The following is a 17,744-nucleotide window of genomic DNA, read 5'->3' on the forward strand; positions in this document are numbered from 1 at the left end:
TTAAAGTGATTAATGAACAAGACCGTTCACTATAGTTCAACCTAGCATTACATTTATCCAAATCTTGGCTACGGTTTTTAGCAAGATAAACAAAATATGAAACCCACTCTTTTCCTACCTAGTGTAAAAAAATATATATAAAAGAGTGTTAATAGTTCGTGGCATCTGAAATTTAGACCTTTGAGAGGCTGATGCATTTTAAGAAGTTGCAATATTGGCTTTAGTATATTTGGAACACCCAACTTGAGATTTTCTGACACAAGTACGCCAAAATAAAAGTGCAAAGAAAATAATCCATTTAGCAAGTTTCAAAACAACTGACCATTTAACTAAACTACAGTAAGTTCTTGATAGTTGACAAATTCATTAGGTAAAGTATTTGTAAACTTGATTATTTAGTAACGCTGTTTTGGTCAATTGAAAATAAATCATAAAAACTCAGTGGTGTACGGAGTCTCAAATCTCACACTTATTATTGATCAAAAACAATAACAATTTATAAAATCTGTGAATCAAATATTTTCCCTTTCTTCATTATTTGGCCTGTTTTTATTAATATTTTGCCTTTTCAAAAAGAAAATATTATTTCTATATTCCACCACAAGCAGTTGAATATTTTCTGTGTCTCTAGTGATGAGATTTATGATTTAGCAGTTAATAGTAACGCCGCCACACAAATAACTAAATTGATTTTTTCCAAGGAATCTAGTCCAACTTTTTAAACCATACTCTTTATCATCAAACTTGATGTATGAGTTGGTCGAACAATAAACAATAGGCAACCTTTATTGCATTGTTGTTGCAGCCTATCACCCTATAGAACCATCAATAGGAGTAATGGGATCAAATGATTATCAAAATTAAATGAAGGGTACCAGAAAGCTTGGATATAAGAAGGCAATAGTTAATTTCCAAGTAATAAGTTATTGTCAATCAAAAAGATTGCTAAGTTTGATGTAAGAATATTGAGGGTGATATTTTGAGCATAGTTAATGGTCTCCCAACATACCATTACTAATGTGATATCATTGGAAAGAAAACAACTCTAGGAACATCCTTTTGTGATTATTTATTTGATGGTATCAATAATCCACTTCCTTTTGGAAACAGCAACACCAGATTCAAACTAGGTATTTTTTAATAGAAATATAGAAAGTGGCTCAACAATTGGCATTGAAACATTCAAAGTACGTTGAAGGGTACCTGCAGGGTAGCGAAAAGCCGTATATGACACGAATAATCAGAGAATATCATGTAAATGCGTTTTGTTTGGATCTGGGGCCCAGGTAAACTCATTGTTTTGGAAAGGAATTAAAATTAAATTGATATGGTGCGTTGATCTCACTTTTGTACTCTTCTAGATACAGAGCCGTTCTCAATCCTTTCCTATCTAATCAAAAACGAAACGCATGTAAGGCAAGGGTAAAAAAAGTCTGCCAACTTTGGATGAATCATAGTGTTAAGGATGGCAGTGATGATTCCCTAACGTAATACTCCAAATTAATAATCACGCAACTAAAATACCGAAATCGAACTTGGAAAGTCCGTTTGACCCAAAATTGTCAACAAACTTAGGTTCTAACGGTTCTAACTCATTTTCTTCGGTAGTCGAGACCGGAGGTTTCGTTATTCATGAATGGCATATTGCGTTCATAAGTGGCTTTCAGAGTCCAGGATTTGACATAAACTTGGGCAGGGACTCTAAAGCTTTAGTGTCCTTGACTTGGGCAACTTTTTAAGGCGTTGATGGTTGAGAGTTCAACGCACAAAATTAGATGAATTCAATTGCAATGTCCATGAGCTGGTTATAATGACACTTTTACTAGCTCATGTGGACTCAGTTGTGCCTAATATCCAAATTTTTGCCATCTGAATCTGAAGATTTTTTTCCAATCTGACTGACTCTGAATCCATACTTTTCTGCTCTATCCAAATTCAAATCAAAAACAACAGCAAAGAGCTTAGCCTAATCCAATTCTGAGATTTTTTTGCTGAATTCAACTACAATCTGAATTTTTTGCTTAATCCAATTTATCTCAATTTTAATGAGCACAATTGACTTAGTTCTGAGGATCACATTATATGTAGTGGACAGAAATTTCATAAAAAACGAACCAAATAATAAACAATTTGATCCCTACTACTATTTTAATAAAAGATATGTTTCATCTGTAAAACGCACATTCACATATACATTCAATCAAATGTGAGCATTTTTAACTACTTAAATAATATGATGTCACAACATTAATAAAAAACAGAGGGTGTCAAGTACATGTAGGAGCACAGAAATGTTGCAACTTGTTTTTTAGTACCTCTTCTGTTTCAAAAAGTACCTCAGTGACCTCCCAAAATTTGTGCTGACAGAGCAGCTACTACTTCAATGTCTCAATAGGAGTGCAGTTTTTGCAACCTTATCTCGAGTACAATGTACCTTGTTTTAAATTACATATCACAGATTGGAGCTGACCACTCTTTGACACTACTACAAAACCTTAAAATATGATTGAAGTTTGATATCTTTAGTTTAGTCCATTTTTCCACTTTCAGCCTTTTTTTGGATCTTATGCATAATGCTAGTCACAGTGTGATTATGACCAGCTCATGGACCTTGCAGTTGACTTCTTCTGATTTTGCGCCCAGAACTTACAACTATTGATCCCTTGGAGAGTTGCCCATGTTTAACTCAATGAACGCATTATTCCCATTCATGAATTATGAAACCTCTGGTCTCAATGACCGAAGAAAATGAGTTAGAGGGAATCGAGGAAGGACAGAACGTCCGACTGGTGTGTAGCGACAATCAGTGCAGCTCGTTCAGCTCGTTGTTTTGTTTACGTTGTTCTGCACAGTGTTTCTATTCGGTAGCCAAAAAAAAGGCTAGTATATTGGCTGATAAAACGCCCTAAGTGACGATTTTATGGCCATCAGTGGTATTAGTTAAAGAAATAGATGCAAAAGCCTCTCACACCTAATCATGTTTTTACTAAAAGTTTGGAAGGATTCTCAAGAGTCACCGATTTTTGATGCATGTAACTCTGAAATCCTTACACAAGCCAACCATTCGGACATTTAGGCAAGGGCTGGTACCAGCAAACAAACTTGCCTGCCAATGCCGTGATGCCAAAATTGGCGTTTCAAACTGGTTTTAACGAAGCTGACCTTGCTCACACAGCAATGTGAAAGAAGGGTCAGCTTCTCAAAAACGTGTTTGAAGCCCCAAACTTGAATCACTGCCTCTGGTACCAACAAACAAACGAACCTGCCAGAGCTTGCCTAAACGTCCCCAAAGAGGAAGCAAGGCTAGAGATTGCGATGAGAGCTAGCCAGGCGGACTTGTTTTCAGAGCACACGGGTGACAGCTGAATGGCTGATAGGGTATGGTAACTGATTTTTCAATCGGCTTGAGTAGCACTTGCTTATAGTTACCGATTCAGCTCCAGTAAAAAAACACAACAAACTCGATTTTTACTACTGATTTGAACCAAGTACCGACAGGGCAAGTAGTCCGGTGCTTAACTTGCCCAAATAGGAACTTGCCCCGACTAGGGCTTGTACAAAGAACCTTGAGGGGAAAATGGTGGGGCCAAACTTATGCAAGAAATTTTATTCCAGGGCAAATTAAATCAGCTTATACAAGAAAAGCAAAAATGTGCACCTACAGTGACGCAGCAACATGACTTTGGTTCAATGACTGGTTTGTTTCTGGCAATCTGACTTTAGCTACTAACAAAAAAATCCTCATTTTGCGGTTTTCCTGAGCTAACTATCTGGGCTCGCTACGTTAGCAACGGATCTCTGTTTGGGTTAGGCTTGCCCAATTTCTGGTACTTGCCCAAGCTTTGCTTGTAAACAAGTAGAACTTGGGTGTTTGTGGTGACTTGTTACTTGCCCTTTCCTTTCCCATCAGTAATTTTTACTTCTTCTAATGACTAACCATGCACGTTACATCCATTTCTAGAAAAGATGTTCAATTCCACCCTACAGTAACCTTCATCAAAAGCAAGAAAGAACCTGATTTCAATGCCAGTTCCCATATTTTTGGAGGATTTTTATGAAACCACCTCCGACCCAATCAATCCCTGCTGTCCTCTGCTGTACCGTACATCCGAAACCACCTCCGACCCAATCAATCCTTGCTGTCCTCCAGGCCGATCAGGGAAAAAAAAGCGCAATTTTGTCGTAAAAGCCCAAGATCTGGTGGCTCTGGTGTCAGGTCGAACAGGCCTAGTAAATCCAAGAGCTTGGGAAGTTTATCAATCATAAACCCCCCTAAAAAAATACAGAACGAAATAAAAATGATGCATGAACAACAACATTGTTACGTTAAACATTAATCTAGTATTTTGAGTTCTTCAAAAAAGTATTCTATTCTTTGAGAAATTGCACCCGAGTTCGTATTAGGTTTTAACAGCTTCTGTGCACCCTGTTTGTTTCGTTTTGGCGGATTCGCTCTTTCAGATCTGAAAATTGAGTGTGGAAGTTGAAGATTCATGCCATCGGCATCATGTCCCATGTTTAAGCCGACGCCGTGTACACCATGTACATCAAGTCGATCGTGATTGACGGCTTCAAGTCGTATGGTCAGCGGACCGAAATCCACGGCTTCGACCCGGCCTTCAACGCCATCACGGGTCTGAATGGATCGGGCAAGTCCAACATTCTGGACTCGATCTGTTTCTTGCTGGGCATCACTAACTTGAGCCACGTGCGCGCGGCTAATCTACAAGAACTGGTTTATAAAAATGGTCAGGCCGGGGTGACCAAAGCTACCGTGACCATTCATTTTGACAATCGCGATAAGAAGCAATCGCCCTTGGGCTACGACCACTACGATGAAGTGGCCATCACACGACAGGTAACCCATCTAGCCCACACCCCCTTCCAAATTCTGGGGCTTGGAATCGATAGGGAGTGAGCCCAGCCCGTTGGATTCAAGGCTATTTTTCAGCCTCTTCTCAAAGATTTTGACCCTCAGTGGAGGCTTTTTTTTCATGGAAACAGATTTTCGTGGGTGGGATTTTGAATTTTGAGTTTTGGCATAACTTAGGAAACCCCCGCCAATCACAAAGGAATAGATAGTCTAGGACTGGTTTTCAGAGGTGTAATAGCTGAAATTTTTGTGGCTTATCCGCCTAACCCCTTCAAAGAACCAATTAAATTCTGCGTCGACTGAAAGTCTCAACTCAGATATTGGTCAAAGTATAGGGCACAACAATCAATTGATTAAGCGGGTAAACCACGAAAATATCTGCAACTGTTCCCTCTCAGGCATGCCAAGGAAACGAAATGCCAGGGTAGGGAACTTTATTTCATTGTTCTGTGTTCACAAGTGGCTGGAGAGCAAGTTTCCGACCACTCTTGAAGAGAGAGAACAAGTCCACACATCAGATTTGGCTTCAAGTGGTTCTACGTGAAAATCATACCTTGGAAACTGGTTCTTATCAAAGAAAATTGTGTTTTCAGTAGCTGGGTCTCTCTTTTTTTTTTACATGCAGTTTATTCAAGTTTGGATTTCAAAAAGTCATTATGGACTACACTTGAAATGTGTTCGTCATTTTCATCATGCCCTCTCATGTGAAGAGAAGCTCGGGCAAGCTCTTGCTGTTCTTCAAACTCCACGGCATGAAATGGTGAACGCGTGCGAGGTATTTTGACCATATGGACTTGATTCAAGCCTTACTTTTTGAAGCTTCACCCAAACGATGCCCCCGTTATTGAATAAATAGCTATTCTTTGTCTCTTGAAAACTCATTATCAGTAATGAAAACTACTTGTTCAATAACTATTTATTCAATGTCAATTGCTTTCTTTCCATGAATTATGTAGAAATGGCGCCTTTCAGCAAACTAGTTTTAGGTGCTGACCAGATTGTTTTTTTTAACCAATACCTAAATAAACTACACTCAAAGACAGTTTTAGCGATTGAATATGCAATTTTTTTGTGATGAGGTTTGCTCTAATGATCTTGACTCAACACAATAGGATAGGATCACACACGATCATATTCTTGGGGTTTTTGTACCCCTTTGCGCCCAAGTGCCATCTTTGGGATAAGTATATAATTATAAGTATGGGATAAGTGGGATGTGTCAACCGTAAAAATGAAAAAGCTTTTTCAACCAACAATTGAACCTCTATATCAAAGCGAGCTTAAAGTTTGAACTTTTTGTCTTTTCTAGCACTATCCTTTGTTTTTTATTGTATGACAGCTCCGCTTATTTCGACACTATTGTAATTGACACATGCCACAACCAAACCCTCGACACATCCCTACGTAAGCCCAAAGGGGGCGCTCAAGTGCAAAGGGTTAAACAACGACCCCCGCGAGCATGTCCTATTGGGCATATATTTGGCCAGTGTATTTTCATCTCGGTTAGCGTATAAAGGTACAAGCTTTAAAAAAACAGACCTCTGGTGTCTGTCTATCCTTCTGAGCTAATGCATGATTTATGCCTTGTTCACGCTGCCTCATAAGTCGCTTGATTGACCTATCCCCTTGTGATGTTCCCTTTCAAACAACTCTTCGTGAATTAATTTCTTAATTCACTTAGTACGATTGTTATGAAAAATCGTCATCGTTGAGATAAATTTGGCATAAGCACTAGCTTAATAAAACCTCTCCAAAACGGCAAAATATTTCAATTGATTATTTCTTCGTTTCATCAAATGTCTGTGGACTCTATTCATGAGCATGAAAGCACGCTATACTGCTTTGCACCTCACTTGTGAACGGGCGGCCGATATCAGAATACCTCTTAAGTAAATGTTCTCGACTCCAAAAAATATCGCTGACTCCCTTGTCCAAAAAACTATTGCAGGTGGTGATTGGCGGCAAAAACAAGTACCTGATCAATGGCACTAATATCCAAGCAAATCGAGTGCAGGATTTCTTCCGATCCGTTCAATTGAACGTGAACAATCCGCATTTCCTCATCATGCAAGGGCGGATCACCAAAGTCTTGAACATGAAGCCCCCCGAGATCCTAGCCATGATTGAAGAGGCCGCTGGCACTATGATGTACGAATCCAAGAAGCAACAGGCCCAAAAGACCATCGAGAAGAAGGATTCTAAATTGCGCGAAATCACAGATGTAAGTCAGGCTAACTAAGACTTGGTTGATTCTATCGAATGTACTAAAATTTTGTTCTTTAACCAATATGTTCCTCGATGTATACCATATGGAACATGGGAACCGATTTGCCACCGAAATTCAGGACATTTTTATCAGTTGATTGAAGGGTAGTCCTTCAAAACTAATGCCACGATATCTTTGCATGAAAGAAAACACATTTGATTCGCATTCTATTCATTCTATCCGTCCACTTCTGGTTACAAAACTAGCAGCAACAATTGGATGCACGACAAATCTATCGGTTTTGATTATGTATGTTGTGGATTTCTTAGATCTTGAATGAAGAGATCACTCCCACTTTAACCAAACTCAAAGAGGAGCGGAGCACCTATTTGGAATATCAAAAGATTCAACGGGAATTGGAACATTTGACCAAGTTGTACATCGCCTTCAAGTTCGTCACTGCCGAGGAGACCTCGATGAAATCCAAAGAAGATCTGGAAGTTGTCAACCAAGACATAGAGACTCTCAAGACTGAGATCAAAGGTGAGTTCATACATATTATGTCTGGTGCTCCTCACCGGTAGATGCAGCCAACCAAATGTTTTGAGAATTTCAAGTGCCTAGATTTGATAATGATGCTAAATTCGAAGCCTTGGATAACAACGTCCAAATGAAATGTCTAGTCCCTTGTCTTCAAATTCATTTGGTTTTGGACTTCAATGAAAGTATCAAATAATCAACGCTTGATTTTTAAAGATGGAGAGAACCAGATTGTGTCAATTGGCCAACGAATCGAGCAACTTCAACGCCAAAGAGATGAGGAGTTAAAGGGGCGTTTCGCGGAATTGGAAAAGGAACTCAGCGAGCATGAAAAGACGGCCATGAAAACCGAGAACGCCCTCAAGACTGTGAAGGACAACAAGAAGCAAGAGGATAAGAAGAAGACCACCATCACCAAAGGCATGAATAGCGTAAGTGATAACCGATCCTTATGAACCACTGGAATATGGGCGGGAATGCCAGGGTCTAAAAATAACATTTCCGATTGCGTTGCGGAACGTTTTGCGTTTTGGTTTTTGGTACCTCTTCTGTATTGAAAAATACCCCAGTGACCTCGCCAAATTTGTGCTGACATCATCGTGCATCATATTGGACATGCTCTTGTCTCCTTTGCACACCATAAGCGTACAAGCGTAGGTGGCCAAGTCGATCCCAGTAAGAAAGTTTTGACGTTCCTGAGTTCTGCCGAGTGAAGCGACGGAGTATACGGAGTAACGACTAACGTTTACTCCAAATCTTTGAAGCATAGGCAAGATAGGGTTGGAAAAGGGTTGGACAAGGGTTTGGTAGATGGTAACCATAGGCAACATATCAATTGTCATGAAGGTGCGTAAGGCTCAACCAACCATCTGAGTAGCTTTAGATACCTTCTCGCTGAGGTGGATATTGAATTTTCCATCATCTTTGACGCAGGAGAAAACTTCTAAAATTCCCTTATTTAGAACACAAACTTTGCTGAAGCCAAAAATTAAAATTGGACTATTCTAAATGAACCTTAGATATACAAAATTGAGATCATTCAAATCCAGCTGCATCAAACCTACGATTACCGACCCAAATAATCGTCACTGGCAAGTAAATGTCGTTCATTAATATGCATAACGATTGGCCTTTGTAGGACAAGAAAGCTTTGGATGAGAAGAGCCAAGTGGCCGTTGGCCTTCAGGCCATGTACGACAAGCTTCGTGAAGAGGACCGCGTGGCCACCGAAGCTTTGAAAGCAGCTCAGTCTCGTTATGAAGCGATTTCCGTGGGCAAGTTCAGCTCAGAGGACGGCAAAGCGGCCACTCTCCAAGAACAGGTCATCAAGATCAAGGCCGACCTTTCGAATGCTCAAACCACCATCAAGACCAGCGATATGAAGCTCAAGCATAACAAGAAGGAACTGCGAAAAATGGAGACGGATATGAAGAAGACCGAGAGCGATTACAAGCGGGTGCGCATCACGGGTTGTAATTATTCTCTTCTTTTGAACACACTTCTAGGTTCATCTAACGTGTGAGGGATACGACGCTATTTTTTTTTTTTTTTTTCATTGAACTATTTTGATGAATTCTTAAACTATTTTGATTTTGATGAATTCTATCCATCAATTATATCCAGACTCTGCATCTTGGGTTGGTTCTTATAACCAAAGTAATTTATAAAGGAACGAATTGGTTTCAACAAAAAATGGTGCTTTTATCAGGATTCTTTTTTTTATTTACCCAACACTTACATATCGAACAAATATGACCGAAAAACGATAGAGAACTAACAAATATTCCAAATTTTTTTTTTATGAAACCGATCAAACTAACCCATTTTCCCTCCTCTCATTTATTCCGCTTGTTTTCAGGATTCGGAGAATCTGAAAAAGTACGAGAATCAACTCTCCTCGGCTCAAAACGAGCTCAACACCCTCGATTACGAAGAGGGCATGGCCGAGCAATTGGAAGAGCAACACCGAAATCTCCGTCACGAAGTCATGGGTCTGGAGCGCCGTTCCGACCAAATGAGCTCTCGCTATCCTTGGCTGAACTTTCAATACGACGACCCCGAGAAAAACTTTGACCGCTCCCAAGTTTACGGCGTGGCTGCTAAACTGATCTCTGTCCGGGACCCGAAATTCTTCGTGGCCTTGGACACGGCCGGGGGTGGAAAATTGACCAATGTCATCGTGAAGACTTCCGTAGCGGCGGGCAAGATCCTGAAGCGGGGTAATCTTCGTCGACGGACCGTAATGTTGCCTTTGGATAAGATGAATGCCCGGTGTATCACGACCCAAGAGCTTCAGAGCGCCCAACGATTAGTGGGCAAGGATCACGTCTGGCGAGCAATTGATCTCGTCAAATACGACCGTGCTCTTCAGGCTGCTATGGAACACATCTTGGGTGGGGTTTTGGTGTGCACCAGTCTCGATGTGGCCAATAAGTTGGCCTTTGACCGAAGCGTGGGCAAGATGTGCGTCACTCTGGATGGCGACAAGGTCAATCCGGCCGGAGAACTCAGTGGAGGTAAGCAACATGGGGATTTAGGCGTATGTTGTAAGTGTTCTTGAAAAGAAATCAGACCTAATATGGATTTGGCAATTTTTCTTGTCAGATCGGTGAAGCATTTTCGTGCGTACACTATATTAGCTGTAATGGCGGATTATATTCTTGTCTTAGTTAATTAATCAGTCATAAACCCTCCGAAGAAAGTTTCCCTGGTTTGAGTGAGCTTTGTCGAATCAGATTTTAGGTCTTCGGAGATCAAAACAGAGAAATTTCACCCCTCGGTTCACTTGGCGCTCTTCACCGAGCGGCATCTCCATTGAATCCAGGTTTTTGCTTTCCCTCACATTATTATTATTATTATTATTATTATTATTATTATTATTATTATTATTATTATTATTATTATTATTATTATATTTATATTATATTATCATTATTATTATTATTATTATTTTAGGTTTATTAATTTTCTTCACACGATTGCAACCATTTTGATTTAGCGTACAACTGATAAATGGATGACCCCTTGTTTGAGTGTTTAGGAGCTCCATCGTCCAGCGGTTCGATGCTCACTCATATTGATGCCCTGAGGGAAGTTGAGGCTGAATTGGAAGCTCGCCGAGAGCAACTCCATGGGTTGGAAGAACGTCTCCGAGGCATTGGGCCCTTGGGCAAACGTTTCAATCAGCTCAAGCTCCAAGTTGAGGAGAGGGTAAGTTAGCTTTTGAATTTTGAAAAATGAAATTGATTGGTGCGTGAAGGTGTTCTCTCATGTTTTGTTTATTGTTGTTCTTTTAGTCTCATGAACTGGAACGGGTGAGGGACCGTGTTAAGAATACGGCTCACCACCAACTTTTCGAAGAGATGGAGGCCTTGAAGAAGCAATGTCTCGAATTAGAAGAGGCCGTCCAAGCCTCTCGAGAAGTCGAGGTGGATGGCTCCAAGAAGGTCAAGGAGCTCGAATACAAGATCAAAAACGCCAAGCAGCTCAAGGAGAAAGAGCTCAAAGAAGCTGAGGTGGAAGTCAAGGCTTGTAAGAAGGCCGTGGAGACCTCCAAAAGCAAATGGACGGATAAGGAGGCCGAGGAAGCGAGTTTGAAAATGGAGATCAATGACTTGCAGAAGGCTATCTCGGATGCGGAAGATCAACTCCGGGCTTGTGACGAGGCCATTGCTGGATATGAGACAGAGTGCACTCATTTGGTCGAGGCTGTGGAGACGGCCAAGGAGGCTGTGCTCGAGGCCAAAGAGGCTCTCAAGGCTCAGAAAGAGGCCGTGGCCAAGAACAACAAGGAGATGCTCAACGAGCAAGCCAATAGCGAGAACATTGCCAAGATCAATCACGACAAGGGATTGAAAGTACAAGAGCTCAAACACAAACTATCCAAGGTGATGTTAACGTTTCGCATTGTTACATGAAAGCCATTCCAAAATTAATGATGAGCAAAATATTAAGATGCAATTTTTTTGAACATTTTTAATTCTTATCTGATATATTTAAGGTGATAGGGCTTGTCGTTTCTTTCTTTGTCATTTTGAGCTGAGCTCTATTTGAACTAACTGCTGTTTTCTTGAAAAAGGCTGCTGACGAGGTGCGAGATGCCGAAAAATTGGTTCAACACATGCTTGACAAGTACGAATGGATCGGTTTGGATCGCAAGTTTTTTGGCGAGTCCGGGTCTGCCTACGATTTTAAGGCCACGGATCCGCAAGAGGCCGGGAAAAAGATCCAGAAGTTGGAGGAAACCAAGGAGAAGCTCGAGAGGACAGTGAACATGCGAGCCATGACTATGTTGGACAAGGCTGAAGTCCAATACAACGATCTTATGCGCAAGAAGGCCACGGTGGAGATGGACAAGGCCAAAATCAACAAGGTGATTGAGGAGCTCGATCGGAAGAAGAAGGACGAGCTCCGAGCGGCTTGGGACAAAGTCAACAAAGACTTTGGGTCCATCTTCTCCTCACTTTTACCTGGGACCAAAGCCAAATTGCAACCACCCGAGGGCATGGATGTTCTCGATGGGCTCGAGGCAAGTTCCTCGTTTTTTCAATATTTTGTTTCGAGATAACACATTTGTTTTCAACTGCCAGGTTCCGGCATTTTACCGATTCTTAATTGTCCAATTTATTTCCCTAGGGTCATTGCTCGCAATAGACACCTAAGTTTAATTGCTTTACTCGTAAAATAGTTGGAAAATGAAACTTAATCTTCCAGATAATGTCAGAAGTGGGACTCGTTTTTCGGTCAGTCAATCAGTAGCATTGAATTCAAAGCACGACTGGAACGTGATGTTTGTTGGCCGTGGAAAGAATAATCCTTTTCAAGGTGTAATATTGCTCATCAATCTTCATTGACATTCATCATAGGTCAAAGTGGCGTTTGGTGATGTTTGGAAAGAATCCCTGTCTGAATTGAGTGGCGGTCAGCGTTCGTTGGTGGCGCTGTCTCTCATTTTATCGTTGCTACTCTTCAAACCCGCACCTTTGTACATCCTGGACGAAGTAGACGCAGCCCTGGATCTTTCACACACGCAAAACATTGGACATATGCTCAAGACCCACTTTAAGCACTCACAGGTAAGGACTATTATCTCAACCAGTCAGCTATTATCAAGTTATTATTGAGTTCTGTCTGTTTTCGTCATTTTAGTTTATCGTGGTGTCTCTCAAAGATGGAATGTTCAACAACGCCAACGTGTTGTTCCGAACCAAATTCGTGGACGGAATGTCCACTGTGTCCCGGACTCAGAACAAAAAATGAATAGCTACCATTGAATGAAACAATATGACGCTTCTAAAACAAAATGACTGGATTTGTACAAACTTTTCGTACACGTATATTTTTGTAGAAATAAACAGTTTAAAAGCCCATAGTAACAAAACCACTTTCCTCCTATTCATTATGCGGCAAGGCTTTGTATGGATTCATAATTCCCTGAGGGTCGAACGTAGCCTTGATCTGCTTCATGGCCTTGATGGCGCTTGGACTTTTGGAAAAATGCAAGAAATTCCGCTTCTTAAAGCCCAGACCAAAATAACAAATAGTGAAAAGAATTATTGATTGTCCGAAAGGGCTTTTAATCGAAACCAAGAATTAAACTAAAGGCCTATCGACCAAAAATATTTGAGCAATATTCCTACATGTGAATAAAAAAAACATATATTCTGATCAGAGTTGCTGAGCACGTGAAGTGTTCTTGGTGTTTGTGTGTGTGAAAGTTTATTGCACATTTATGTTTAACTTCAGCAGTTTCTCTCTGATTTGAATTGTAGTACTTTTAGTTCCAAATTGTTATGAATAGTTCTTTAGCTTGATTGTATTGGTCATTGATAGTTGGAATTTATTGTTCGTTAGTGTATTGATTTCATTTTGAGTTAGATCAGTATGTTGAGTTTATTTCTGTGTTTTTGTGTTGTTATCCTATTTTACATATGTTATTGATTCCTTACTTTTCTTCTTGTTTACTATCTCCATCTTAGATTTGTATGTTTAGTTTGATGCGTGAAGTAGTTCATCCCTCTTTTGCTTCGTTGTCATGTATCTCAGGACAAGATTGCGTAGCCTTTTAGTTCTTTTCTTTTTCTTGGTCTCATGATTTTGCTGCTCATAGATAGTTCCTCCTGCATTCATGATGGAATCTATTTTTGGAAAAGTCAGCAAAGAGGCTAGACAATGCTTGGACTTGGTCTTAGCAGGGAAGGATCCTCCCGTAGTCAATGAGCCCTTTATTATAGAGGCTTTAGTTGCTTGGGTCAATGAAACCAGGGTGCTGCTTGAAGAACAGGCTCACCCAGTAGTTGAGAAGTCGACTAATTTGGCCAATGTAGAGGTTGAAGTAGTATCTCCTCTTGAAATAGAGCACGAAAAGACAGTTGTAGAGAAAACAGTCTGTCCTGTTTACCGGAAGCAGCCTTGTCCTGAAGAAGGAAGAGGCTGTCTGTTTGAACACCCTAAATGGTGTCAAAAACTTATCAAGTTCGGCCATGAGAATTGCAATAGGAAGAGGGGATGTCCGAAGGTATATTGTCCTTTTTTTCACCCGTACATGTGCCGTCAGTCCATGAGACTTAAGACGTGCTTTAATGTACGGTGTACCTCCGTCCACGTAGAAAGGACGCAAAGAAAGGAGGCAAGGAATAGGATAGCTCAGTTTCGTAGTTTTAGAGCTAACCTTATTCCTAAACCTAATCCTACCCCACCCCTCTTCCTTAACTCATAGCATATTTTGGCTAAATAGCATATTTCAGTACATATTTTGATGAGTTTTTATGCAAATGCAGTCGCATAAAACAGATTTTTAATGCTTATCTTGTTGCCTCTGTGATCATAATATAATCTTGACGCAACTTCCCTGGTATTCATTGCCTCTTTCAAATAAAAAAATGTACTTAATATTTCTGAATTAATCTTGAAAGTCAGAAGAATAAATGAACATCAAATTAATAAAAAACAATCAAATTGTTTTTTGATTGAAATTGGTGAAATATTGCGCAAAATTGGCTCGAAAACACACATAGATAGAAAATCATAAAGAGTCATTTTATTAATTGATGGGTAATGTACACTAACAAAATATAAAAAAATGTATGGAATAAGCAATAAAAGTGCATGTACATAAATGTTAACATATTAGAATATCTTGGATGGACAATTGATAATTTTGTCTAAACCCACACATTTGACAAAAAAACATCAGGCAGCATTGGTGAGAAATGAATGAGTTATCTTTTTGTAGAGTTTAAATTTCTACTTTTTAGGAAGTTTGCATAAAAGGCAGGCATTATTTAAGGGGCACAGAGAAATATCAAAGTACAGTAGACTAGATCTCAATTTGCACTTTGGACTCCAATAAACTGTTTTTCTTGCAAAAGCATCCAAAATACCAAAATAGTCAAATAAAACAGGTGCCATATCTCTTAAAATTATTATTTCATGATAATGAAGCATCCAAATGAGTTTAAAGAACAATATGTAGCTCAGAGCTACAGTATGTCTACTTTTGGATTGAGGGCCATTCCTAGAGTGAGAACCAGTTTCATGACAAATGAGTCAAATTACTTGAAATTTGGTCAAGATGTGTCTGAAAGAATTTTCTGCAAATAATATTTTTGGCAAAAGAGAATTTATTGATTGTGTTTTGAGCAAATTCTTGTTTTATCAAGAAAACCTAATTAGCACTTTTCAGTTGTTATACTTTAAGACATGTTTAAAGTCATTTTAAGTTTATCTGAATGCCTGGTTTTAAGCACATACCATCAATGGTTACGAAAATGAAATAAGTAAAATATTTTGTTAAATAATTATGCCAATAACTGACATTCAAAAATTTCAGCAGCAAAAGTTTAGGCCTTACTTGGCGGGAAAGGTTTGGTGATCACGAAAGGTGGCGTTTCCTTGCTTTAGTGTCCTTGGCCAAGTTGACATGCTCTTTAACACGCTTGCTAGTTTTAGTTTTGGTTGATGGACTAGATATTGGTTTAATTTAGCTACATATTTTGGTTCCCTACATATGGTCATCCTTTTGATATACTGGTACATAAATAATACCACGAGCGGAAGTTATTGTACTTAGATTTGTCATTGAATAATGCAATCAATTATTTAGGTAAATCTTTTGATGTTATTCAGAAAGTCTATGACGCAACAATAATGCTTTGCATTCATAAATGTTCTTCAAATTCAACAGATTTACAAATAAGCAAGCCAAGTTTTGATCAAGGGATTAAGAAAGTTGCAGCAGGTCTTTGAATTGTAGATATTAACTTTTTATTGAGGTCCAAAACAATGCCCACTTCAAGAAATAATTGTAACAACCTGAATGATGCCGAATTAACTGATTTCCCCAGTGTAACTTTTTAACCTGTTTGGGGAGTTTTGATTATAATATTTTACTTGACAAAGATATTTCTTTACTGTCTTGAAATGTAGTCAACATGCTTTCTTATACTTTTTTCTCTAAACTCTAAGCTTTGCAATTTTCAGCAATAGTGCTGTGACAAGTTTTTTTTTGCTTCTTTTGGGCCAAAAAATATCGGACATTTTCATCTTGCATGACGGAAAATTGCGTCTTTCACTCGGGTTGCTACTCCCTGGGTCTGAAAACTGTCGAATCGGAGAGCAACGTGGTACCTCGGGCCACCCTGAAACATACAGTCAACCAGATTCATGGCCTCGTGCGTGCTCTGCGTCGACCTAGGGAGGCGAGAGTAAGTAGAGCCAGTGCCGTCGGAGGAGCCAAGGACTCGGCGGCTCCTACTCCTCCACCTCTGGCACTACTTACTCTTGCCTCCCTAGGTCGACACAATGCACTTGGACATGAAACAGTCGATTGCATGGTTCAGATTTGCCCTCAATCCACTTACTCTCCTCTTCTCTAGTTTTCCACACCCAGGGAGTAGGAAACCCTCGTAAAAGAAATAGCTATTCATGAAGTTCCAATGTAAGGTGATTGGATATAGGCGAGATTTTGACAAGGCTGAAGAATCTTTACCAGCGCCACCTGCGGCTAACGTTCATTTCAAAACGTCAAAAAACATTTGAAGACGCTAGACGGATGATATTAGCATGGGAAACTGCATGACTTGCTGCCAAGCAAATTGCGTCTGAATCTCCGTCCGATTTCTGTGTAAACTTGACGGTGATGATGGTGACAATCGAAGGAATTCATCGGGAAGATGTTATACCTGCAATGCACCTCGACGTGCAAAACAAGATTGTCATGCCAAAAATTCGAGTTGTGGCTCTTATGACAGAGGAGGTCATTTCACTTCCTTGTGTCGCACATCCGCGATTACTTAATGCAACCAAAAAATGATTCAACCATCTGTTAAAGAAAAAAGGGAGTTGGTATGATCTAATTACGATGGCTCCAACCATGACCTCTCGATGCTCGTGTATGAATTTTATATTTTGATGGGACCTTACAAGCCTGACTCGCAATTGCAGTCGGGGCAGAATAAACGTGTGTTCTACTGATGACGACTGGCCTCTCTATTTCAACAAACCGATATACTACATGGTATAGTTCCGCAATATTCGAAGTGAGAGAAATAGGCCAATAGTTAATTGGGAGCGACTTATCACCCCCTTTAAAGATTGGAAAAACGTGAGCCATCTTTAGTGAAGATGAAAACTTGCCCTGATCTAGGATGCAACGCATCAAGTACGAGAAAACAGGAGCAAAAACCAGTGAGCATCTCATTAGAAACTGAGATGTCACACCATCAGGACCAGGAGAACTTGAAAGCCTCAAGTCCTTGATGGCCTCTACAGCATCTTGATCTGTGACTACAAGATCATCTAAACGCTCAACTTGTCTAACCTTGTCAATCTCAACAGACTCATCTTCAGAGCAATGGGCTGTGGCTTCCGAACTCAGTGGGGTTGAAAATACGCTAGAGAACTGATCTCTAAGCATGTTAGCCATAGTCTCTTTATTGCTAACGGCTTCCCCATCAACGTCAAAAGGCCCAACAGAGTGTTTCATTTTTCTCTTAGAGTTCGCATAAGAGAAAAATGCCTTCGGATTCTACCTGACCTCCTGAACCACCTTGCTCTCAGTTTGTAACTGGTCATATTCGATGGAGGCCTTAATCTTACCCTGAACTACGTCCAACTTTTTTTGGA

At 40.0% G+C, this 17,744-nt stretch overlaps 1 protein-coding gene across 1 annotated transcript; it reads left to right on the plus strand.

The window, feature by feature from the left end:
• The first annotated feature begins 4,446 nt into the window (after positions 1–4,446).
• LOC131887373 (structural maintenance of chromosomes protein 2-like) lies at positions 4,447–12,986 on the plus strand. The gene is made up of 11 exons (XM_059235963.1): positions 4,447–4,858; positions 6,822–7,094; positions 7,409–7,622; positions 7,836–8,050; positions 8,758–9,075; positions 9,478–10,135; positions 10,660–10,829; positions 10,916–11,506; positions 11,698–12,147; positions 12,485–12,694; positions 12,768–12,986. Exons 1-11 carry the CDS (start codon positions 4,541–4,543, stop codon positions 12,876–12,878), a joined length of 3,528 nt encoding a protein of 1,175 aa, XP_059091946.1. The 5' UTR covers positions 4,447–4,540; the 3' UTR covers positions 12,879–12,986.
• Positions 12,987–17,744: the final 4,758 nt, after the last annotated feature.

This window comes from Tigriopus californicus, chromosome 9 (assembly GCF_007210705.1).
Source record: "Tigriopus californicus strain San Diego chromosome 9, Tcal_SD_v2.1, whole genome shotgun sequence".
In the NCBI taxonomy this organism is placed as follows: Eukaryota; Metazoa; Arthropoda; class Copepoda; order Harpacticoida; family Harpacticidae; genus Tigriopus; species Tigriopus californicus.

Coding starts and splice junctions, on each gene's coding strand:
- LOC131887373 (XM_059235963.1), top strand. CDS start 4,541: ATGTACATCAAGTCGATCGTGATTGACGGCTTCAAGTCGTATGGTCAG. Junction 10,136..10,659: donor GGCCGGAGAACTCAGTGGAG/GTAAGCAACATG, acceptor TTGAGTGTTTAG/GAGCTCCATCGTCCAGCGGT. Junction 12,148..12,484: donor ATGTTCTCGATGGGCTCGAG/GCAAGTTCCTCG, acceptor CATTCATCATAG/GTCAAAGTGGCGTTTGGTGA.